We start from the raw sequence: 27,417 nt of genomic DNA, 5'->3' as shown, positions 1-27,417 counted from the left end.
ATTTTATTAGCGCCATCTATGTGTCAGGCCGAGGAACGTTTCAATTGATATGGTACATTTGTTTCGCTTCAATATTCTGATTTCCTGCATGTTATTCAGCAACTGCATTGCTTCTGGATGCTGTGGTAGTAACCTTATCTCATATTTTAAGGCGAATCTCAATTTCGAGGTTATCGTGTAGTTCTTTGTTGGTTACGTTGCAATAAGTATTGGTAATTAATAGAAACACTCTGTTTTGGCATCGTTGGATTACAAGTTGGTATTAGTGGAACCCTAAATTAGGATTTATTATAGACTGAAAAACCAGTTTCTTTGACTTTAGGTCAAGTTGGAAGTATCTTCTGACTAACCAGTACATTTTTTTGATTTTTAATTTGATCTGCTCTGTTTTTTGTCTAACGTGATGTTTCCAATTTAACCTGTCATCAGATGGATGTCAAGATATATCGCTGATTCTGCTTGAGTAATCGGAAAGCATTTTATAGCAAAAATAAATATCTGGTAATATTCAACAACATAATATGCGTTTTAGATCTGTCTTGAAAAGTGCTTCAGAACTATTAATTCTAATCAATTTAATCCAAATTAAGGTAATTAAAGTTGGTAATTAATTCATTAAATGTTGACGAATAAATCAATATTTCTGGGATCAAATCCTGAAATATAAAAAAACATCCTATCAGAATTTATTGAAATGACAAATATGATATATACATAAAATAGTTTTTAGAATAACATAGAATAGGAATTACTTTCATTAATTATTTCATTAGTGTAATACTAGTTTTGAAGTTTGTACAGGAGATTACTTATTGGAGCGATCTTCTACATATCATTGTATAACATAAAACTCATTAAATACTTATTGCTCATTGGACAGATTGTGGAATGCTAAGATAATAGAAACAATAAATAGGGCACAATTAAAAATAGGAACTGAAATTTAAATCTTGGTATATTTTTAAAAGTTTATCAAAGACCGAATAGTTGAATTAACTATTAAACATACGTGTGGGAATTTAAATTTTTATGGAGTACGTGAACTATCAGAACTATCAGTTGAAGATCCGCAAAACGGTTCATCCAATTTAAATAAATCAAAGTAAACAGCCCAAAAGGAACTAGCGTTTATAAACAAATTACAAGTAAATATTCATGGAAAATTATACAACACAGACAATTTGCGAACTGCATTTATAATCACTTTACAGGATATATAGGATTGTGAATATGTTTTGAGAGATTTAGCTTACATGACGTGTCTTATCATGCCAAATAATTTTCTCTAGGTCTTATGTTATGATATGCCTCATTTTACTGAAGTGTAAATAATTTATTATTTTACAGCTTAGAAGATGTGAAATAATAAATTATAAGTATTATTTGTTATTACTCCTAGTGGTTCAACAATCTCCTCAGTAGGCAATAAGTATCTCTTATGACAATTATTATATACATGAAATGTAGAAGATCTCTGCAGTAAGTGATCTGTGTAAAGGGTCTTATTCATTATTAAGTATTATTTGTTATTACTCCTAGTGGTTCAACAATCTCCTCAGTGGGCAATAGGTATCTCTTATGACAATTATTATATACATGAAATGTAGAAGATCTCTGCGGTAAGTGATCTGTGTAAAGGGTCTTATTCATTATTAAGTATTATTTGTTATTACTCCTAGTGGTTCAACAATCTCCTCGGTGGGCAATAAGTATCTCTTATGACAATTATTATATACATGAAATGTAGAAGATCTCTGCAGTAAGTGATCTGTGTAAAGGGTCTTATTCATTATTAAGTATTATTTGTTATTACTTCTAGTGGTTCAACAATCTCCTCAGTGGGCAATAAGTATCTCTTATGACAATTATTATATACATGAAATGTAGAAGATCTCTGCAGTAAGTGATCTGTGTAAAGGGTCTTATTATACATCTTTCTCAAAAGTCTATCCATTAATTAGATCGAGTTTTAGTTTATAGTTAAGCATTTTACTCCTATCACACATATTTAGTACATTGAAATACATTAACACTTTTTTGAACTACCTCATATTACATTTTGTATTACATTTATTATGGGTTCTACAGGGATATCGCGCTATATTATTTTACTACGCATGGCACTATAATATTTTTTTTGAACTTTTGAATCATATCTATATTAGATTTGTTAGCAGTATCCCATAATTGGATTCTGTGGAACCAAACTGGCTTAAGTATTAATTTGTACAGCAATATCTTGTTATCTAAATTTGTATTGGCTTAACATTTTGTTTTGTTTAACTCCAAGTTCAACGATTCGATGTTCGATTAATAAGTATGTACTTCTTTTAAGTTAAAAATCATTCTAGATATATGCCAGGATATTTAGCATCTTCTGCCTGTTGCAATATATAAGCTATATTACAGGTTATTTTTCATTAATTTCTATACGTCAAGTTTTCATCAATAGTTGTATTTTAGGTGTTCGTCTCGTCTGTATCTGTTACCGCAGTAATGATCTTTCCGGTCGGTAGATCAGACATACAGGAGATACAATACTGTGGCCGGGACACGGCCCTATGGAACTCCTGAATATATTGATGCAGTTCTGTGTATTCATCATTTTGTTCTATATTAAACTGTAGATTTGTAAGATAATAGTTCAGTATTTAAAAGTGTATATAAGGGAAAAGTTTATTCAGTTTAGGAAAAAGATGAGATATATACAGGAAAGAAGTCTCGCAACATCTCATCACTTAATTATTCTATTAAATCTGTATGTTTAGTTTCTCAAAAATTATGGAGATTATAGATAATAAACTCATGAGGCTCGTAGTAGGATACCTCTTTTTTCGGAGTCTTGAGTCATAATGATTTCAGCCGCTATTCCCTATCATATACTCTAGGTGATTGGTACTATGTCTGCTCTGTGAAAGTTTTTGACCATTTTTTGTTCTGATTCTAATGCGTTTCCACGCTTTGGCCTTTCTACATAAAATCCCAGTCTAATACTCAATTGCTGTCTATCCATGACGATGTTTCATTCTGCCATTGTAGCCATGCTAGTATACGTTCAATGATTGTTAATTACACCATTCAACTCTCCAGAGACGCGCTCGCTACGTGCCTCACTGTCAGGCTTTAGACTATAATTTATTGTAATGATTACCGACTCTGCCATTTATTAATCAGTTCGATATTAGAACCGTTGTTGTTCCCCTCCGAGTCTCTGAGTTGGTAAGACCCATCAATCCTGGCATATAAATTTCTAGCCAGCACACGCAGCAATGATGTGCTCAGTATCTTCCACACCACCGTCGCATTAGTACCGTCCTCCACTTTCTCCCAGCTCGAACCTCTGGATATATGCGGCCATGTTCCCATGCCCCGTTGTTAGTTGCACTGCCTTTTTGTCAGGTTCCGTTTGTCAAATACAATCACTATCATATACAAGAGCTTTTTTACATTTAATTTTTCCCATTATTATTTGTTTAGCTTCTTTAATAATAATTGTTTCATAGGCTGTACCCATTTGAAAAGGGCATGTATGAGCGGAAAGGGCCCTGAAAAAGTAGTGTGTTTAAAATCTCTTACAGTACTTACAATATTTACTCATAATAAGGCCTTAAATTTGAACGAAAGCTCTTTGCTATTGAACGATGAATATAACATCGTTCAATTTCCTTCTATTTTAATTTCCATAATATTTTGATTAGTTTTTCTCGGTAACATGTTGTTTTGGCTCAGATATATGTTATACTGATTGCATGATTACATGTCATAGAAAGATAATTATGTCTACATACTTCCAATGTAAATTATAGAGGCTGTGTATTTTAAGGGTTTATTCGAAGTTAGTTTATTCCATAGTTAGACGATTTTTCTTATTCTTCAGATGATTTTTAAAACATCAGATTGTTTTCGTTGAAAACAAACTTTGTTTTCAAAGGCAATTCAAGAACCGATCGAGTTTTTCGATTCTTTAAAGATAATTTTAGATATTTTGTAACTCTGACGTTATTCAGTTCAAAATATATAAGAAAAAGATGACGTTGATTCAAAATTACTAATAACTTTTTGGTCTCATTATATGTAGTTTTCATTGGATATTTTTTATATAACTTATTGACGTCTTTTTCGAATAGTAAACATGTATTTTTATACCTAATATAACTGCCAATTACAAATAAGTTCGTAATTACAATTGGTATTATAACAATACCAAATTTCCAGTTAGGATTTCGAATCCAGCCGAATATTCCTGGATGTTTCACAAGCATTTGACTGGCATGGCATTTGGGACTAATCTACAAGATGAGAAAATGTTTGGATAGCAGATGTAGAGCTTCTCACGAAGTAGAATTTTCAGCGTTTAAATCTGTTTCGTCTTAAGGATAGCGTCTTGGAACTATTCCTATTTCAGGATCAGGACGATTTTCTCTACACCGCTGATATCCTAATAAGAAAAGAAACAGTCCATAGACCATTTTTTGACAACACAGTCATTATGACAAAAGGCATGTCGCTTGCTAGCTTAGGGCGATAGAAAAATCACAAATGGCAATCAACAAGACCTACATATGGACTATAGACTGGAAAATACACCTTAATAGCCTGAAATATGTCTCTGTGAATTTTACGTTGCGAAATATTAAAAACATAATTATATCACATAAGACATGTCGAATTATTTATTCACTTGACACCCAACTTAGTTTAATATCAACGATTAGATTAGATTGATCAATTAGATTGATTATAGATCAATTATAATGTCTACCTGGACTTATGGGGCGCAAATATGGGGTTGTACTAAAATTTCAAATTGACTACTAACGCAATGCTGCCCAAACAAAGTTCTTACAGTAATTATCAATGATTCATTCGCAAAATCGATGAAGATATGAAATAAGGTTACTGAATCATAGTAACTTGGAAACAATACAACTACTGGATAACGCGCAGCTTAAGTAGCTTAAGTTTATTACAATCGCGATGAATTATTGTGTAAATTTATATTGTACTAACAGTAATATTATAAAGTTGCAACCCAATAAAGAACTGAAACGACAAAGACGAAATCTTCAGAAGAAATCTTTGCGGGACTGCGATAAAAAGCGTGTGATCGTAAAAAAGATGCAGTTTTATAGTGCAGACGAGTACCTATCTAAGTTGACGCTCTAGGAGATTAAATGAGATTTAATAGATTTCAACTGAGTTCGGAATACTGATTACATGGTTTGCCGGAGTGTATAATAATATATAATTTAACGTTAAATTCAGAATGTTTCTAACTAAATATTAATTAATTATATACATATTTTGAATTTATTCGGAAATTACTGCATACCGTTATATTTGTTGTATTTTTTGTTGATATTTTTTCCATTTATTTTACAAAAATATTTTTTCTAATTAAATATATATTAATAATGATTCTTTTGCTATTGCTAACGTTAAAAATGACAACAGTTTCCTGAATGCACCATCTAGTTTCTATTTTTGTAAATATTAACAAGCGACTTGTTTGCGAGAGTCGCGGGTTTGAATCCTGCTGAGGCACGGTTGAAAATGTATGTTTGAGATTTTTTATAATTGTGATTGTCTATAAGGCAACAGTGCCAAAACTCGAGAAGGAAAAATCGTCCCAGTCACGACAGTCACCAAGGTCGACAAGACCCGATGCTTTTGGGGATGATCTCTAAGTTGGTCCCTCGCCAGTCGGTAGGCGTAATGCCGAGGACGGTGCTTCGGAGCCCACGTTAAGCAGCAGGTTCAGTCCGGATAAACCCTAGTTGGTAAAAAGGAGACTCGAAAACGAAGGATAAGATATAACAAAAAAAATTAACACTAAAGGGGAAAATGAACTCACGTCATCAAGATGTTTAATATATTGCCTGCTACCATTTGTAAATTCGTTTTAGATTCAGACAATATTTTCATTCTCATTTTATTCTAGTTAAAAAGATACACAATGACTGACATTAAGCATATAAGCTGACAAATGTTACTTGGACGCTTTGTTTTTTGCTTAATATATTTGATTACTATGGTTGATCAAGATTAATCAATAACTTCGATCAGGAATGAGGTAATGGGTGCCCATTCTTATCAGAACGGTATGCGTTAGAGAGTTAAGTATTAATACCATTAAATATTAAGCTGTTGGGCGTTTTTATTGGAAATATTTTTATTGTACTGCAGTTGCACTGAATATTAGTGCAGGCATTATAACTAAAATCTCTCAAATTTAAGGAAAAACCTATAATTTTGGATTCAATGGATACCTTGATATTAGCTCTATTCAAGAGTAAATATATGAATAGTATGAAAACGGTGAGTAGTTTTTTCAATATAAACATAATTTAATACATGTATTTCAGAGAAAACTGTTAATTTGAAAAGTATCTATAGATAACTTAGGAATATGCAGCTCTTTGAGGGATATAAGTCATCACTTCAAACACTGTTAGGAGACATAGTATTTAAATAGTATAAAGATAACCGATGAAGCGGTCCAATTCAATTTCCGGGCATTTTTTTAAAGAATACAATAAGGCAGATCTATTTCGATCTATTAACTAATAAAAAGAGTGTAAAGAAAACAAAAGTTGATGGGAAAAGGTAAAAGTTAGAATATTGGTTAGGTTTTGTAAATCATAATATTTTTAATAATTTTTTCCAGATTTGTTGTTCTTGATGCTAGTAACAGGTGGTCGGCAAAGGCTGTAATTAAGGATTGGCTTCCAAAACATACATTACATTTTACCATGTTAAAGTGTGAAATATTTCACATTGTCACTTGGTATTTATACTTAAATGTTTATTTATGTTTTATGTAATTTATTTTGTTAGAAATATGCCTGAAAAAAGATACACAGCAAATCAGATGGCTGAATAATATGACTACATAGTGTTGAATTGTTGTACATTAGATATACAGGTTGAGAGAGATATACAGGCAAGAACTGTTTAGATATGGGGAAAGGATTGTCAATAATAACACCATTCGGTTTGGATGAACTCCATAAGACACACAGAGAAAGAAATTAATAAATGGTGGTTAGTTATGATTTGAATACTGGCTCAGAATGTGACAGTGAGTGAATAAAACTTTCTGGATGTGGGAATATTATTTAATGCTCACAATACCACCAAGACAGGGTGATGAAAGTGGATACAACTAAAGATGAGTATATAATTAATATAGGTTAACTGTTAGAAAATCGTATTGTAGTGTGGAAGATTTATGTGAATAGAAATGTATGTAACTGTTCAGAATATATATGAGCATTTGGTTAAAATATAGGAAGGAATGAATACTATTTCTTTTGCAGATATCGCAAATGTATTATGAAGAATGCAGAGATTACATATAATTTTATTCAAGATAAATGTACACAGGTAGTAAAAAAGTAGACTAAGGATAGATACAGTGATATCAGAATGTTTTGATTAGAAAGCACAACAACGAAGCAAACAAGAACTGAACATAATAAGGTAAATATGTTCTCTAATGAAAATAAAATACATTATTTGTATGTACAATTATTAATTATGTATATTAAGCCTCCAGGAGATACCATAGGTGACTTAGAAAATATTTCAACATAAATACAATTAAAAAGCTCTAACCTACGCATTATTATGGCCGTTTTAATTAGCTGTCGTTTAAGTCCTTCGATAATATATGTATTATAATGTTAAAATAAATTATATTTTATAATATTTTTGTTTCATTATTTTATTTATATTAGAATGTTGTTAAATATCGAAGCTCAAATAAATTAAAATTGATAAAATATCAACGTTAAATGCGGCAACATTGCATCGTTTTGACGTCATAAATTGAGATGACGTGTGTTGGCTGCAACTTTGTATATACTATATATTTTCCAGGTTCTAGATTAAATTATAAAAAAAACACTTATATGTCACATTATTTTCGATAGTATATGATTTTTCCGATTATAGATGTCGACAATATATTTTTAAATTCTTGGGTTTGTAATTTTCTCACATATTGTTAATATATTGTTATATATTTATGATATCAAATGAACCATAAAATTAAAGGAGCTTTGGTGTGGTGATATGAATAAAGCATCTGCGCATCCTTATAAATTAAACCTCTTTTATTAATTACATTATAAAGATTTTTTATATATGCAACTAGATATACATTAGTTTATTTTTACTTCACCATAATGTCATTAAACATCTTATAATATTGTATAGACTTGGGTTTCTGAAGAAATATATTCTTTCTATATTTCCTTTTATATAAAATTCCGGAATTATTTTTAAAATCATACACATTCTTATTCTTTAGAACGTAAATCTTGAAAAACCTGTTACAACATAAATCCACAAATACCTTCTCTTGTCGGATGGGTTGTAGCAATAATATTAAAATTATTAAATTTTATTGTAATTGTATTTTATTTTTGCGTTTTGTATTGCACTCTTATAGGAATTATAACACATATTATTAGTAACTAGTAGTTTACTATCAGTGAACCATCACAGGTACCTGCACCACTGATACACGATGTTTTCAACATAAATATTTATTAATTAATTATTTTAGATACTCCTAAGCTGATGTTTTACATAATTATGGAGACAAATTTCACTTATATCCTTATAATATTCAATTAGCACTTTAAAGAAGAATGATAATGTTTTTTTTAGAAAGAATGAAGTGGATATTTTCATTTAAAAGGTTACACAAACAGAATTGCAGTGACTTGGCAATAACTAACCTAAAAGCGATATATCAGCATAGTATAGTTACACAATCCTAAAGTAACTATTTGGTTAGGTATTTCGAATGAACAGAAACCACTTGGGGGGTGTTTTGCATAAAAAATAAAACCTGTTGAAATCATGAACATATTAATCCATAAAAGATTATTAAATAATCAGTTTTAATTTACTTTGAATATTTTGAGATTTAAAAGTTTCTCTATATAGTATCTCTAGTTTCTAATATATATATATATATATATATATATATATATATATATATATATATATATATATATATATATATATTGTTTCTTCTATTTGATAAATATTTAAAGAAAATACATGTTAATGTTAACTGTAAGTGAAGCAATTGATCGGGACGTTTCAAATGTTTGGAGATGGTGAATATAACGTCGATAGCAAGAAGCGTAATGCAATGCGGACTGTGTATTTTTTCCTGCCTTACTCTCTCATATTCATCGGACAGTACTTTTTCCGATTCTGACTGATCTCAACAAAATATATTAAAAAATGGTTTAAAAATACATTAAGTTGAGCGTTTGCTGCTTGCTTTGTGAATGTTAATATATATAGTAGAATAAAATGAGAAGGAAAATATTGTCTGACTCTAAAACGAATTTACAATTTGCGACAGGCAATACATTAAACATATTGATGTAGTGAGTTCTTTGTTACTTTCAACAGGCTACAGAGGGATTAAATAAAAATGAATAATTTGTTAAGATCTATTGGCAATGATTTGATGTTTTTAATGTCAACATTTAAGAACAGCCTGGAGGACCAAGAAAGTTCGAAGAAAACTAATTGTAATGAATTTCAACATACGCAGTTACATTGTTTTCCGGCAAAAAAAGACTTTTCTTTGGCGTATTACGACTGGAGTTGAAAAGGGATCTACTATGACAATCCCAAGTGTAAAAAGTCATGAGTTAGTCCACGAGGGTCATCTATATCGACACTGGGCGGAATATTCACAGCAATGAAGATTTTCTGTGTGTCCCACTGTATGGTGGGACCAGAAAGATGAAGTATATTATTTAAGAGTTTCTAAAATAGAATGAAAGTGTTACTACAGATGTCTACCGAAATCAATTAAACAAATTGAACGCCGTATTGTTGCAAAACAGATACCAGCAACAGTGTTTAACAGCCGCAAAATCTCTTGCGTGATAACAATCGCCCATATATCGCAACAGTATACTGTTACTGATGCATCTCGAATGGGAAGTTCTACTGCACCGATCGTTGCCAGACCACCATTATTCCTTCGACATAGTGTGGCTACGATCCGAGAAACGTTGGTAAAATTTGTAGAAAATAATGAAATATATTTTGGTTACTATGTTTTCTCAATAAATATCTTTTTAAAGTGAAAAAATTATCAGAATACATGCAAGCACCTAATATTTTGGTTCATTGAATATTTTTTAATATACAATGTAATTTACAATACATTCTAACATAATTTCTATTCTCTTCGCTTTCCACAATCTGCATTCCAATGGGCAATAATTTTTTGGTGAGATGTATGTTATACAATGACATGTAGAGGATCGCTTCAGAAGGTGATCTGTACAAATTATTGTAATGGATTTAATTCATTGTATATATTCACAATATCTTTTTTTAATTTTTCTCTCAAAATATCAACGCAGTGAAGCCAACTGGAATAAATTTATTTAATATGATATTAAGAGAATAATGAGTTCTTTTTATGTTATAATATTATGTTGTTTTATTATATTTTTATATTATGTTTTAAAAATATTTAATATCATAATGGAAGATCGTTATTTATTACTAACGCCATCTAGTCAATATATTTGAACTAACCTCGAACATAGATTTTGTTTATGCATATAAGTTAGGAAACTGTATTGTAAAATATGTTTTGAATGATAGTGTCCGATGTAAGTACATAAATTTAACTATACTACGATTTTATTACTATAAGGTATGTATGAAGTATGGAGCTAGTAATAAGATAATAAGATTTGAAAGGAAACATGGAAAATCAATATAGGATAAGTAAAGTGCCTCTATATCCACGGTGTCTTCAGGGACTAATAAAATACTTGATGAATCGTTCGGGTATGACCTATTTAGAACTAGAAATTTCTCTATTCAACGAAGTTGTGAACATACGTTATCTGATATTTATTACGTAAGAACATTGCAATGTTGCTGCATCACCTTTGAGTTTTAGTTTATTTTGTCTCTAACATATAACAAAATTCTAGTCTAAATAAAATAATGAATCATTGTACATTAGTGCATATATTATACAATAATTTAAACTACAGTTAAATATTCAGTCACAATAGTTTATAGGTTAGAGTTGTGAGGAATAATGAATGAAATAACAAGGCGTTCTTGATTTCATTATCTGCTTTTAGAAACTGTATTATTTTAAAAACAATGTTTGAAAGTTTCATTAGACCTCTTCGTGGGTTATCTGTACACTATTTAAATTCTATACTACCTAACAGTGTAGAAAGGGATGTTCTACATGCCTCAAATACCATATCCCATAGCTCTAAGCTATCTATAGATACTTTCCACACAGTTTCCTCTGAAAAAATTGTAGTAAACTATGTTAATAGTGAAAAAATTATTCACTGTTTTTATACATTTCATATATTTGATCTCTGATGGAGCTAACAACAAGCTGATCTTGATTCGTCACTCGTTTCGCATAAGGACCTTTTTTTCGGTGAATCCAAGATTATATTTCTAATTTTTGAGATAATTTAATTACCGTGCCCATCGTAATATTCGATGCAGCTGCAACACGTTAAAATATTTTCAATAAAAACTGCAGCAACTTAATATATAACAGTAAAAAAGCTTAAGAGCCTCCGTAATCTCTTTCCTGTGTGAAGTAACTAATTAGAGACGCAATCTATTCTCTCTGGTTTTGGCATTTTCAATTAGAGTAGTAATAAGCAGCGATTTGAAATTTATCAAAACAAGCAAAGCGTTAACACAACGTTTGCCGGTTTATAACCTGTAGTTGTTATAACTAATATTTTGAAGAATTTTGTAGATATTAGGCAACCGAACGACTTTTGCGGGCTAATTCGTTTACGTGGTCGAACGTATCATACAGCATTGCATCTCTTTTTAACTGGAATAATTTTTTTTATAACATTTTTGTTAGATGTAATTTACAATTAATTTATTACTACTTTTCCTATGTACTTGGTTAAATTAACAAGCAAGACGAGTGCGAGAAAATACATCAGTATGTATTCCTCAATTATAAAATTATAATTATTTATTAATTATTAACTTATAGCTATAGTTTACACTAAAAGTAAACACTTTATATAAGTTCGTATGGTTTTGTTCGCTTCAATCTTCTGACATCCTGCGTGTTGTCCAGTAGTTGTATTGCTTCCACGTTAGTATGATTTAGTAATCTTCTTTCATGTTTTAGGATCTATCTTGGATAACTTCGCAAATCCATTTGATTATCAGGTCATCGTGCAGTTCTTCATTGGTTACATACCGATAGGCATTGATAATCAATCGAAGAACCTTGTTTTGACAGTGTTGTATGACTAGTTGATTTGAATTTTTAGTTCAACCGCATATTTGCACCCCATAGGTCCAAATTGGCTTTATAATTGTATTATAGATCAACCTGTTTGATTTTAAATCAAATTGAGAGTATCTTCCGACTAACCAACATAGTTGTTTTATTTTGGTTCTAATGTGTTTTGCTTTTTGTCTAACGCGATGCTTCCAATTTAATATACCGTCAAAATAGATTCTAAGGTATTTAGCTGATTCTGCTTGAGGAATCGGGCATCCATTGAGTGACATAATTAAGTTTTTATTATTTCGCCTCAATGCAAAATTAACGTGGACAGATTTTGAGCTATTTATTTCAATTTTCCAATCTTTCGTCAATTTGTAGATTTTCTTGACTGCCACTTACACTTTTTCTATTACCCTAGGCAGAGATATATCTTTTGCCATAATAATTGTGTCGTCAGCGAAGGTTCCAAGAAGTGGTTCTTTTCGTAACTGTTTCTGTTCAAGTTCTAAGACGCTACCTTGTGGAACTGGAACAAAATGAGAGGGAAAATATTTTCTGTTTCTAAAACGAATTTACAAATTACGGCAGGCAAAACATTAAACTTCTTGATGGCGTATCTTCAAAAGTTCTTCGGATTGACAATACTTCCCGCCGTTTGCCCATTCAGTGGTCCCGAATGTCAATGAACGCGGTTGGTTCTCACGCCACGTTGTCCTGCAGTGGTCACGTGACTCCGCGCCAGTGCCAACGTCCTGTGAATTAATTTCCATCGGATTTGAACGGCCCGTTTTCACGTTACATCCCCTATCGGTGCAGTTTTGATACTCGCAAACACGCATCTCTCGTTAAAAATGTGCGGTTCGAACTTTTTTCCATGCCAAGGCAAACTGAACGACCGGTCTTTGGTCGCCACATTCCCTCTCCGTCGTTCTCCATCCTGATTTCCCCGTGGAAATCGATATTCGGGAGGACGACGGACGCCAGTACGATGCGGGTGGTTGACGGGTTTATATGTCGGTCCCCCTGTCATTTCCTAACCTCACTTTTCGTCACGTTTGCACGGCTTTGATGCACCTTTGATGGTTGATGCTGCCGACCATGGTTCTTGGGATTCGTTGTTGTTTTCCGCAGCGTTGGGATTCGACGGGAACGGATACTGGTTAATTTTCCGTGTATTTAACCGAGTCGCTCGAGTGATTTGTGATTTTATTCCGACTAAAGAATAAGGAAAACAATAAACATGATTCCGTCTGAATACTGTGATCAGCCATCCAGTAAGATCATCCCTACTTTTTCCATTACTTTTAATCGCCCTTTGGTAGTACGCTTTGTTTTACGTCTTTGTTTACCATTTATGTTTGATAATTACTTTTTGATTGCGAAGCTGATGTAATTTAGAAGCAATAAACTGATTAAATATTTCATTTAACAGGTGATTGTAACAAAAAATTTTTAAAATTTTTTCTTGGTTTTGGTTTCTATTTTTTGTAAAACTTTTATTCATTATATCTTTATGATAATTGTATTTAGTTGCAATATAATAATAATAATAATATAGTAGGTTTTATTTTGCTTATTATTATAGTATAATAAATATTTTGAACAAGTATGTCACTTGTCATACTGGTGTCAAATACATTATATGTCAAATTAAGGATGTACGATAATAATAAGGATTAAATATGTTCAAATAGTTCATATTTTCATTAGACAAATTGGAATTTTCTTTTACTTTTTATTTTAATTTTGTTATTATTTGGAGTAAAAAGCATTGTTTATCAAATTTGTGGTTAAATGAAATAATTATCTTGTCAAATGACAATAATCAAGTTATTTTGAGCTTGTGGAATTTAGATTTTTCCTAATAATTCTCTAGTAATGCTTATTAAGTGAAGCCACACATCTAGCACGTTTAAAAGGTAAAAGTCTATAGAACATTTTAGATAAAATGGGAGCGTCGTTTTTTATATATTACTTTTTTACCTCAGAAAAAGGAAAAATTCAGTGTAGGCTCATTCAAGATTGGCGTATATTTATGGCAATCACTGCTTACACGAACATTAGTTTGCTTGTTATCGTTTCCTTTAAAATTTCAATGTCATTTAGAATCTATTCCTGGACACCGAATCGTTGAAAAAGTCGATGATGATTCTTTAAAATATTAACGTAGACAAAGGAAAATAAATCGGTCTTGAACCATTTCCTTAAAAATATATTTGAAAAGAAGCTGGATGTCGATACATGAATCTCCCATGAGTTAACACTGACATATTTAATGGGACCAGTTTTCATACGCGAATCTTTACTGAAATGATACGAACTCGAGCAATCTTTGAAACGAATTATGAATTTTGATGGAAAATGTATAGCACACGACAATAATATGCTATAATTCTTTAAAATAAGTCTTTAACGAATTCAAAAGGAATTGCTTTTCATGGATAGCTTGATCAAACCTACTGTTTTTTTCAACCATACGTCTTGTCGATATGAAAACACTATTTTATGTTTTAAACTAAATTTTGACTAAAATCACGAATACATTTCGCTAATCAAAATTCTCTATTTGAACTTAAATATACTTGTTCGTGAACTTTGTACTGATTTCCGAAATACACTCTCATTGTTACTGTTATTTTCTTCCATAAAAATTGCTAGATAGGTAAAAGTTAGCGGAAGCGAAATCTGGTAAATATGATGGATGTTGCAACAAAATCTACTTTGATTCATTAACTTCAATATGGCTTCTTGAGATGTGCATTGTTTTGCTGCTTAGTTGCTTAGAGACATTTTACAAAAATGATCTGAGGTTATTATTTTACGAGCTTAGATGCAATAACTACGTAAATTAGTAAACAAACTGGAAACCTCAGTCGGTTTATGAACTCTAAGCAGTTGTTAGACCTCATTCTTAACTATAGTGATGAATTTACTGTGAATGTGATTTTTTCAAAAATATTAATCTAAATATGCTAACATGATTTTCTCTCTATCTGTCTATTCCTCTCTCTACCTCCCTCCCTGTCTCTCATACTCTCTATCTGTTAATTTGCAACAAAAAAAATTAAATTTGTTAACTTTATTCTACCATCTCTGATCTAAAAAAATATCAAGAATTAGATAATTTTTCTATGTTAAATTGTGTTAATGACTATTTAAGGAAGTCTTAAGACAATTTCACCGACAAAGTAGTAATACTGATAAATTACACTGTGTGACAACTCTTTTTTGTTCTATAACATTAAATAAAACGGCTTATTTTTGTCAAACATAAACCGATTTTACAAACGTACGATTTTAAAGTTATGATAAATTAAAGTACTATAAATAAACAAAGACAGTATGAAAATTTTAAATCATATATATTTATATGTATTATTAATTTTATAAAAAACAGTAATATGTATTTACAAATAGACAATGAATCAAAACAGCTCAGGTTTAAGTGTTCAATAGAAAATATGAGCCATATATTAAGAAAGAAAATGATGAAATATCAACTTTTACTCTTGTGAACTGTAGAATCCCCTTTCGTTACAACCAACAGTAATCTGCTAACTTTTTAGCATTCTATCTTTCTTGATAACATCCTTCTACCTGTTTTATATCCTAGTGAAAGAATTCACCTTGTTCGTCACTCAGTTGGCGTCAAACAATCGGTTGAGTTTATGTATCATCCTCAAAAGAAGTCTATGATTCGTACTGTCTGTTTTTTACAGTCAAGTATGGAGAGGTTCATTATGATTCGGGTGGCGTCACTCGTTCGAAATCCTCAATGATGAAGTTCTTACTAACGTCAAAGGGGTTTAGTAGTGGTTTAGAGAGTATCAGCATATTATTAAACATTTACCCTAACCAGCATAATCACCTGACCTTAACATAATTGAATCCATCATGGATGGTCTTATACTATAGGAGTACGTTTCTATCTCCAATATAATAGAAGTAATTAACGGACGTTTTTGTACAAGAATGGGACAGCATTTCGTTGGAATCTATTTAGGCATTATGAATCTATTACGTAGAAAATTTTAATTACTTCAAAAGCAATGTATATGTCAGCATATCTAATTATTTTGTCCAACCTTTGTATATCGATATATTTAATATAATTATTATCATGAATACCTCACATATCTAACAAAACGTCAAACTCAAGAAAAAAAACGGAAGATAAATGAGTATAATTTTGTAACAGCGAATGACCAGAAAAGCGCTTTTAGTTGTGCGAGAACTAATTTATGTTTTTGTTCTGGTGGGGATTGGTCATTTTCTTCTAATAGAGCTTTTCAGTTATAACATCGTATTCCGGTAATTTTGGCCTTGTTGATTAATTAGATTAAATGAAGGGAAACCATATTAGGATCGATAAAATACGTTATTGATGAAGTATTCTAATGAAGGAGGAAAGGAAATAAATATAATAATTTAAACCCTTTATCATTCATTTGATATATTATTTTAATTTATAAATACATTTATTGAGAAAAATGACAAACATATTTTAATTAAAAATATCTTTTTCCCAATATTTTCTTATCCTATGTTTTCTATTAAAAAACACTATATTTACTACGTTTGGTGAGTATGAACTTTGTGGCTAGCGAGCTACAACAGTATGTCTTTCGTAACTGTTGTAACGTATTATGATCATAGAGTCATAGAGAGTCCAAAAAAAAAAGAGCTACGTCCAATTTGATTTGTTTTTTGATAAAAATTGTCATGCAGGTGCGGCACGTGACATTTTATAGATCAATGAAAGTCCTGAAAATAATTTATTAAATACAACTCAATAAGAACATTAAACGTTTTTATGCATTTGTAAATATGAACCTATAAAATATAAATACAATATATACATTTGTTCAAAAATTACAACGAAAATGTTTAAATTTTATATTTAAAAAACATGTGTCAAATTAATGTGACATTATTGATATGATAAAATCTAGGAATACAATAAAGTAGATATCTTTAAGACCTATGCATGATATAATAAAAGAATTTTGGCAGAGTTGCTAAGTGTGCCAAGAAATATTTGTCTTGCCTCTCCTCTTCATCTTGGTCTTCAGAGTTAGCCATAATAAATTATAAGCAGAAATGTTTTTTCGCAGAGCTTTTTTTTTCATAATTGTTAAGGCACGTATATTTTTCACTCCATGATTTTTAATAGTTCCAAAACAAATATCCAAACTGTCATGCCACAATATATTGATTTGTATAAATTAACCGATTAAAAAATTGATGACACTTTAATAAACATATTTTTACAATACAATTTGGCACTATTCAAATGTTGATTCACTTTGCGGTACAGATTTACTTGTAGAGTAGTCACATCTACCTTATTATTTTTGACAATGTTCTATTTGAATATACTTTGGGATTATACTCTGGCCAATATTTTTACTATCTATTTTTTAATATATATATATTTCTCCAAATTTTCCTATAAAGTTAAGTCTCTGTTTTCTCTGTTCCTCCAGGCTGCCTCAACGAATCACAGGTGTGGTACAGGTATGTCTCTAAGAGGCAACTTGAGCTACTACAAATGTTCCAATCCAAAAAGTCCGCGCGTTACTCAATGTCCCATGGTTTATGAGGAACCTCAATACACACTTCGAATCAGGCATACCGTTTGTGAAAAATTTCATAAACATGTTCAGTGTAAGGTTCTAAGGTTCTCTATTGGAACCTTAGAACACCACAACACCTTGATAAAATCCCTACCCATCCACAAACCTCGCTAGTTAACCAACTATGACAATCCCAGTCGTAACCCAAGGTCTTTGTCACCCGCAAAACTATCATACCCCGAACCCGAAGTGACATCAGCCGAAGACCATTTGGTTCTAGCTGGTCAATCTGGTAAAAGAAAAAAAATCTCTGTGCGTATGATCGAGCGTTGTCATTATACATACTACTCGATATTAGTGGTCTTTTTTGCAACAATGGCTTATTCAGTTTATTCAATTGACGTCGCTAGACCTTTGAATTTAGTAGCTCGTAAAACACTATGCCTTTCTAATACAATCATATCTACAACAAAATTACTTGAACATGGATGTACCATCTCGGTGTCGATATGGATGACTCTCCGTGTTTAACCCATGACTCTTTGCGCTTAGTATTGTTGCAGTTGATCTAATTTTTATTGCCGGTCACAATAGGCTATAGAAAAGTCTTATTTTTCACCTGCCAAGTAATGAGACCGTCATGTTAAGATAGTTCGAAATGACATTTTCCTTTCTTCTGTGTCTTTTAAAAGTAAACGTAATCAATTGCTAACCTGTCTGAATTTTTTTTTGACAACAATTTTTTTTGAGAGTCAGAGCTGGGGTTACATCCAGTTTAAGTCTTGAAATTCATTGTTTTCGAACTGTTTTGGTCCGCAAGGCTACTGAAATTAAAATCATCACTTTTATATCATTAAAATCAAAACCGAAAAGTTGGATGTGATAGAGCAGCATCACCATAACTTTCTAACAGAGTTGGATGGGCTTCGGCAGCAGAAGTAGTAAATGTTGAATAGCGCCAGTGCCTACTGAATAACTCACTAATACCACACGGAAAACAGTTAAATTATGTTGTTTAACAAATATGTGTCATTGATCAAAATACATCCAAGCATCAAACACAGTAATATACAGAAAAGTTTAAATATAGTCTATCCAAAGCAGCAGTGAACCTATGTCATCCCCATTGGTGATGTCAAAACTTCGCAATGTTGCCGTATCAACTCTAAATTTTAGTATATTTTGGCTTTGGCGTATAGTATATTTTGGCTTTGGCGTATAATAAAATTCTAGTCTAAATAAAATAATGAAACAAAAATGGTTTCAAATATAATTTATTTTTACATTATAGTACATCTAATGCATAGATTATCGAATAATTTAAACTATAGTTAATTATTACTACATTAGTTTATATGTTAGAGTTGTTTTATTTTATTTATATTGAACTCTTTTCCACATCACTCATGAGTTAGAGTTTTAGACGTGTTTTTTATGTAGTTTTACGAGGCCTAATCTACCTAATTTATAATTGAATATCTAGGCAATATATTTTACTTTCATTAAGGAGCATATTGTCCTTATTTACGTTTAGTTCGTGTTTCCTTCGAGGGAGTGTTTACTTGTCAAGTCATTTTCACATCACCGTATTTTTTGTTTCTTCTGTTGCTACCTGTGTACATTATTTTTGATAATTACTACTAATTTAATTGCTATTTTTGATTAATCACTGAATTCTGAAAATTCACCCCCTTCTCATACATTCTAACCTAATGCTCATGTATAATTCTGCACAATTACATACATATCTATGCACATAAATCGTTCACACTTGTATTGTAACTTCCTACAATTACTGTATATTAATTATATACTCACCTTTAATTGTTTCCATTATCGTCGCTCCGTCTTCTTAATTGGCAGTATTGAATCATAATTCCACGTTCAGAGAGTTTAATTCAACTGAATAACTAAGCTGTTAATTTCCAATCTATCTAACATTTTTTCACGATTTCATCTTTTGTCAATTTCTTCTTCAATGTGTCTGATCAAGTTCATTCAAACCAAAGGTGTTATTACCTATTCTGACTCAACCATTCTAAGAAGAACAGGAACTCTATATCTATAATGAATTATTAACAAATGTTATGACTTAAATACCTGATCAATTGTTATTCCAACGTTTACTTTTTTCCATCAATTTTTATTGATGAAAAAATGTAGAATGTCCCATTCTGAAATATCCATGTCTCATCTAAATACACAAATTGAAATAATAAGTCTTCCTTGATTTTGTTATATACTTTTAAAAATTGTATTCTTTTAAAAATAATGTCTGGAAGTTCACTATACCTCTTCGTGGATTATCTTTACACCATTTAAATCCTATATTACCCAACAGTTTACGAAGGGATGTTCTACATGCTTTAAAGACCATATATTTAAGCTATATACGGATACTTTCCAAGCAGTTTCTTCTGAAATAATTGTACTAAATTATGTTAATATTGAAAAAACTACTCACTGTTTTTATACACTTCATATATTTGATATCGGATAAAGTTAATATCAAGCTGATCTTGATTCGTTATGAGGACCGTCATTTTTCGGTAAATGTAAGATTATATTCTTAATTTTTTGAGATATTTTAATGATCGTGCCCATACTGATATTCAATACAGCTATAACACACTAAAAATATTTTCTATAAAAAATTTGACAATTTAATATTTAACAATAAAAATGTTTGCCTCTCTAACGAACTTTACTGATAAGAGGGGGTCTCCATTATCTCGTTGCTGTTCGAAATAAATAATTAGAGACGCAATCTGTTCAGCCTGGCTTCGGAATTTTCAATCAGTGTATAATCAATTTCAATCATGTTATAATCTATAGTTTCCTATATATTTCCTTTAACCTAGAGTTTTTCGGACATTTGACAACCGAAAGACTTTTGCAGGCTCATTCGTTTACGTGTTTGAACGTATCAGATAACATTATAATTGTTAGCTGGAATAAAATGAGAAGGAAAATATTGTCTGATTTTAAAATGAATTTATAAATTTCGACGGGCAATTCATTAAACACCTTTATGATGTAAATTCACTGTTTCTTTGGATTGACTATCAAATGTCCTATACTCGTTATATGCATCAGTTATACTACTTCATTTCCCTCGTAACATGTTTCATTATACAGACCAAATACATTTGACTAACTTCTGTAAATATAGCTTTATATCAACAAAATTAATGTAATTTTACTTGTACACCCTATAGTCACACTAGTCTATATTTTTTTGAGTATATAATTAAAGGTACTCACTCAGCTGTAATAAGTAATGTTAGAAGTTTTCGACGGATTTAACATAAAGAGAACGAAGGAAAAAATCCGCTATACATGATAACGAGTGATTTATTATTCAAACATATTCCGATTAGGACCCTTGTTTTATTCGTTTGATTTAACCTCTTTATTGGGGCTTGTTATTTTTAGCTGTTCAATATGTCTTGTTACATACATATTGTAAAAATTAATCTAATCTGTGTTAGACAAAATTTGGCATACATTTTTGTACAGGAAAAAGCTTACGCGACCTCAATTGATTTTTTTGTTATCTCTTTACTGTTAGCATGGATTGGTTATGGACTAGTGCCCGTTCAAAAATCAGATTGATCCATTTATTTCTATTTTTGTTCAGTTTTATCGCTATCGCATATTGTCTGGTCGTGATACCAGACATTTTATTTCTATATATATTTTATATATATATATATCAGCATTTGTCTGGGAAATTTAGTGCATTTACTCATGTATATTAAGCAAAATTGATTTAAAATTCAAATATCTATTATATTATGGTTTGCTTTGAATATCTACACGTTTAAATATGAATACATTTTCGTAAAGTACAAAGTTAGTGATATAACAATTTTAGCAATTTTTGTGCAGTTTTATAATGTTTATTATATTAAGGCTGTACCATTTTTCAATATGTAAGTAAACTATTTAATAAGTATCAAGTAAAAGTGGAAATACATATATATCAACTTATTTGATCTTTGTTTTTAAATTGCTTGTCATGAATGTTAAGGTTATGGTTTTGTTAATGTTTATATATCATATTTACTGAGGCATAATTGGATAAAATATTTATCTTGTAACCGTTGATGCTGTAGTCTTAATTACATATTATGAAATTTTAATTAAACCAAAATATTTAACAATTTATTTATTTATTATTATATAATTATTGTAAGTTAACTGATATGAAATTATGTAACTTTTTTGACAAATATTGTCAATATATATTTGATATTATGAATAATATTATTTCATTGATTTTGAAGCGCTTGCATGAGTATGAGCCGATAAATCTTGACTATAATAAATTCCTTCTCGTCAAAAATTTAACTGGAGAAAACTTTGGCATAAATATATATATATATATATATATATATATATATATATATATATATATATATATATATAGATATATATATATACATATATATATATATATATATATATATATATATATATATATATATATATATATATATATAATCGTTGTTCGTTAGTCTCGAAGTCCAGAGGAGGTTGAAAAGGTGAATAAATATGAAAATGCTCGAAATTAAATAGAAACAACAATTTTGTTTTTTCTTTGATGTCGAGGATGGAATCCGACAATCTACGTGCGCGTAAACTTTCTTAACTTCGGCGATCCTTTATGATAGTGACATTTTAAATTATGTGGTCTTTCTTTTGTTGATTTTTTGTGTTACTTACACTTTACTGCTAAGTGCGCGAGAACTTTCCTCACTTTTATTAATTACAATTTACGATGCCGAGGAGAAGACGACCTGACTTACAGTCAACACAGTCGTCGCAGTCAATCAAATATGCGAAGAGCTACCTCACGTGCTAACCGCAATGATGATTAAGAAAATAGTCGTATTGTTATGTCAGAATAGCATTCTTTAGAGAGTGAGAATGAAGTAGATAGGCTTAGAATGCAACGAGTTCGTGCACATCAAACACAACGACAGCGAGCACGACATAATAAAATTGAGCGATTCCGCAGACACAGTGCCCCAGTGATCGTGGAACGAGCTGCATTCCACTATGATGCGGCAATGGATTATTATGCCGACAAATCGGTAACAGTTGGGGAAATGGCAATAATTTGTAAAAATTGCAAGGCGTTAAAATATTTAAATACGTTAATAATGTAATACGTTAGTATAATCAACCTCGACTGTGCAATGGAACAAGAGTCGCCCTGAAAAAGTTGATGAATAACGTCATTGAAGCAACAATCAAAAAGGGGAAGGGGAAGTTTGCGAGGAAATCGTTGATTTACTTATTGAAAAATATTAACTTCTCAACCAATGCACTGTCATTGATCCTCATGATTGATAATATACTTTAACAATCATCGCTAATAACAAATTTTGCCAATATTGATCGACAATGTTAGACTCGATGCTCTATTTATTTCCTATTCAAAAGGTTATGAGGAATTCGTTTATCCTTCATTCAACCTACATGTCCACATTATTTCAATCTGTATCTCCGGATTTGTTTCTCAACACTGCGTTTATTGCCTCATCTTGATCGAATCATTTCGTTTCTAATACAATCTTGGAGAGAAACCTGTAGACTTTTTTTCGGTATGATAAGCTACATAGTTCAAATCTCCTTACGGAAGATTGATTTTAATATTTCCATGCTTCTGCAGGCAACTTCTTCCTAGATAGTATTTTCTTCTCCTGAATTACATACCCCAATTATTTGAACTCCTGCCTCTGCTCTTTGTCAATCTTTGATTGTCCTTGATATTTATAATAGCCTGCAATCAGTTAGTTGTCAACTCCTTGGCCATTTCGTCATCAATTTTCAAGCGATATGGATTTACAATGCGAGATATATCGTGAAGAATATATATATTTGTATCTGCGAATATATATCGTTAATATATGAGCTATCATCAAAGAACATCAATTCAGTTAAAAAGTTTGTTAATGTTCATATTCCATGCATGTTCAGCTTCTAAAGCTGCTCGAGTGATAACTAGTGTGTACCGTGGAATCAATAGAACTGTCTAATGCGTTCCTCCACAAACTGTAAGAGTGCGAAAATCTTATCTATAGAACCGCGAATCGGTCTAAATCCTACTTGATCTTCTCAGCTTGTTTCTTGGCAAGCTCCATTTGTGGTATTTTGAATATAACACAATAATTTGTTATATAAAATTTTCTCGCAGTAGGACATTTAGAGTTTACCTCAAGCCTTGTATTTGAAATACTTGCAAAGTTTACTAAGGTTAGATCCTCAACTGGCAAAGCTGTTTAGAAGGTTTGATAAAAAACTTCTTCAGTACGGACTGAAAGTAGTCTTGATGATGATATCTTCTCTTTCTCAAATATATTTGTATTAATATTTTTTCTTCTGTATTAATTATAAAATAAAATGAACACATGATCTATTCAGACACCGTTGGGGTTTATAATTCTTAGTCGACCGGCTTGGTAGGTCAGTGGTCAGACGGTTGAAATGATTCCAACTTCCAATTCATGGATATTTTTAATTTATGTTTTTGATTGTATATAGGCAAGAATGTAAAAATCTACTAAATAACATCTAACAGGTCAATTGAAAAGTCCCCAGCCTACCATAGTAAGACATATTTATTCGGCAAAATTATTTTCCGAAATCAAAATCGATTATAGCGACCCTGCAACTTTCTGATACCATTTTTGTAGTACGATTTGTCCTTTGTTTCAATATAGGCCTCAATTTCGTCGATCATCTCTTTATTCGACGAAAATTTTTTCCCACTGAGTATTCTTTTGAGATCTGAGAATAGGAAATAGTTGCTGGAGTCAGATCTGGAGAATATGGTGGATGAGGAAGCAATTCGAAGCCCAATTCACGTATTTTGCCTTCGTTTTCAATAACTTCTGACACTATGCATTGTCTTGATTAAACAGCACTTTCTTTTTCTCCAAATGCGGCCGTTTTTCGGCGATTTCGTCCTTCAAACGGTTCAATAACTCTATGTAATAATCGATGTTAATGGTCTTTCCTTTTTCAAGATAGTCAATGAAAATTATTCCATGCGCATACCAAAATACAGACGCCATAACCTTGCCAGTCGACTCTTGCGTTTTTCCACACTTTGGAGCGGGTTCATCAAGGGCAGTCTGCTCACAGTCAAAAGTCAGCTCGCCCACTTCGCACAGATCTTTCTCACATTCAAATATTCGTGAATGATATGATGTACACGTTCAGTTTACAGTCATTCAAAATCATTTTGTTAATTTTTTAAATGTTTTCGTCGGTAACAACCTCTTTTGGGCGTCAACTGCGTTCACCGCCTTTGGTGCTCATTTCATCACGTCTAATTTTAGCATACCAATCCCTTGATGGTTGATTTTCCTGGGGCAGTATCCGGAAACTTGGCACTAAGCCAAGTTTTTGCTTCAACTGTATTTTTTCCCTTCAAAAACAATATTTTATCAACACTCGATATTCGTTTGTATCCATTTTTGTCATAATAACAAAAGTTGCTTCACTCAAAATGCTATAATTCACAAACTAATGATCCGACAGCTGTCAAATTTATACACGGAACTTTTTAAGGTTAGGGCTAGCTAGAAAACATATGGATTTAATTCTAGTAGCGCCATCAATGGTCAGGCCGGGTACTTTCAATTGAGCTGTTATACCAGCTAGGCCAATAACAAGGCCGGATAGGATCGGAGATATCTTTAGTTGGTCTTTAAGTCGGTTACTCGGTCGACAAATTAGTTGATTTAGTGTCGAGAACTGTAGTTTGAATCTTAAATTAAGTAAGTGGATCACTCCAGTGATAAAGCCTGATTGTTAAAATGGCCATTTAAAAATGGCCCATTTGTACTCATAAGAAGATGGGAAAAGGAAAATTTGTTATATATGTTATGTACATAATAATCAGACGCTCTGTTTAGTTATCCTCTTGACTAATTTTGGTATATAACTGTTCTAGTATGCTATATGTCCTTGTATAATAATTTTTTTACATTATTTTAACTCTGTAATATGTATCTGTATGATTTATACATTTTGATGTTCTGTTTCAGAGCGAACTCTAGAAATAAATGATTTCGATTCGATCGCCTCCGCATCTCACATGGTCGGTAAACACCTCAGCAAATCGGCGTCAGAGTTGAGCAGCCCGAGGGAGATGCCGGAAGCAAGACCCAGATCGGCAGCACCACCAGAACATTCCCATATCTCTGTATATCAAAAAGCGCACAGTTTCTTTGCTCAACTGAAAGTAAGTCTATATGCTTTATAGTAACTTTTAAATACTTTTAAATATTATTTACAAGTCTTTACGTTATTATTATAATATATTGTTTAATAACCTTGAACTTTGAAAAATATTGAAGATATATATATATATATATATATATATATATATATATATATATATATATATATATATATATATATACAGCAGGAAAATAGGTTGGTAAAAATGGTAATATTTTTTAAATAATACATTTTATTTAAAAAAGTATTGAATAAAACGATATAATAAAAATAATTTTTATAGGCCTTTCTAATTTTATAAAAACACCATATCTAAATTAATTTACATATTTAAACAATTAACAAGAACTCCAAGAACCATATAAATACACACACCATAAAAGACCTAAATTGTTAAGATCTATATATTTGAAAGCAGTGAAATTCTAAACTATGATCGCTACTATTCTTAATAACATATAAATCCTATTAGATAATTGGCTAACTCAAGATTTCGATTAACATATAGTACATGTACTAGCCTATGTTAAAATGAATGGATTATCGTACTTTTAAGTTCAAAGAAATCTTAGTCCATACATCATTATTTTTACAAAACAATCATCTTATCTATACTCTTATATAATAATGCATTGTATTTTCCTTGTCACTAGATCATCGGTGTCGTTGATAGTTTTATATTTTGTTTATTTGATCCAGGTCTACTTTAGTTAGCAAATTAATCATTGCATAGTATCACTGTACACCGTTCTTGCATTTTAGCAATATTCTATCTAATTTCTTCTTCTCTGATTCTCTGAATTTTACATTCTTCGATTTTCACACTCAACAAATTATAGCTATATCTTACCTATAAAATAAAATTGAAATCATTACTAAAATACATTATGTTTAAAATAAATATCTAATTATTACCAGTTACTACAATTTTTGCTACTGTTCTTGATGGACCTCATTAATGACAGAAGGACTACTTCCGATACAACAGGAATCATTTTCTTCTCTGTTCTTGTTATCATTAAATTTTGGCATATGTTGATACTTATTCGATATCGTTGAAAATGATATGTTATGAATTTGGCAGCTAACATTCCCACTATAAATAAAATTGATGCTGTTTGGATTATATAACTTTTAAAAATGTAACTTTACATACTGCACTTACCCTTGTTCTTCCATATTTTAGAACCAATGTATGTTAAACCACCAAGAATAACACAACAATTTAATTATTGTGACTATAGAAATATTAATAACGTAACACAAAATCTAAATATCCTAGAT

At 31.0% G+C, this 27,417-nt stretch overlaps 1 protein-coding gene across 8 annotated transcripts in view; it reads left to right on the top strand.

Annotated features, from left to right (window-relative positions):
• The first annotated feature begins 13,439 nt into the window (after positions 1–13,439).
• The window catches only part of Mctp (Multiple C2 domain and transmembrane region protein), a 134,633-nt gene continuing 120,655 nt past the window's right edge, over positions 13,440–27,417 (top strand). For 3 of the 8 annotated variants that reach the window (XM_076411698.1, XM_076411697.1, XM_076411695.1), the window contains exons 1-2: positions 13,441–13,572; positions 25,938–26,134. In XM_076411698.1, the coding sequence (XP_076267813.1) occupies positions 13,539–13,572; positions 25,938–26,134 (231 nt within the window). In that variant the 5' untranslated portion in view covers positions 13,441–13,538. Of the gene's footprint in view, positions 13,573–21,742; positions 21,810–25,937; positions 26,135–27,417 lie in introns of those variants that run through there. The other 5 variants (XM_076411696.1, XM_076411702.1, XM_076411701.1 and 2 more) reach the window with 3 other exon arrangements.

Source organism: Rhynchophorus ferrugineus, unplaced genomic scaffold (assembly GCF_030347505.1).
Source record: "Rhynchophorus ferrugineus isolate W39M unplaced genomic scaffold, kcgeb_rfMv2 rfM8, whole genome shotgun sequence".
Taxonomy (NCBI): domain Eukaryota; kingdom Metazoa; phylum Arthropoda; class Insecta; order Coleoptera; family Curculionidae; genus Rhynchophorus; species Rhynchophorus ferrugineus.
This window is presented reverse-complemented; position numbering and strand designations above follow the sequence as displayed.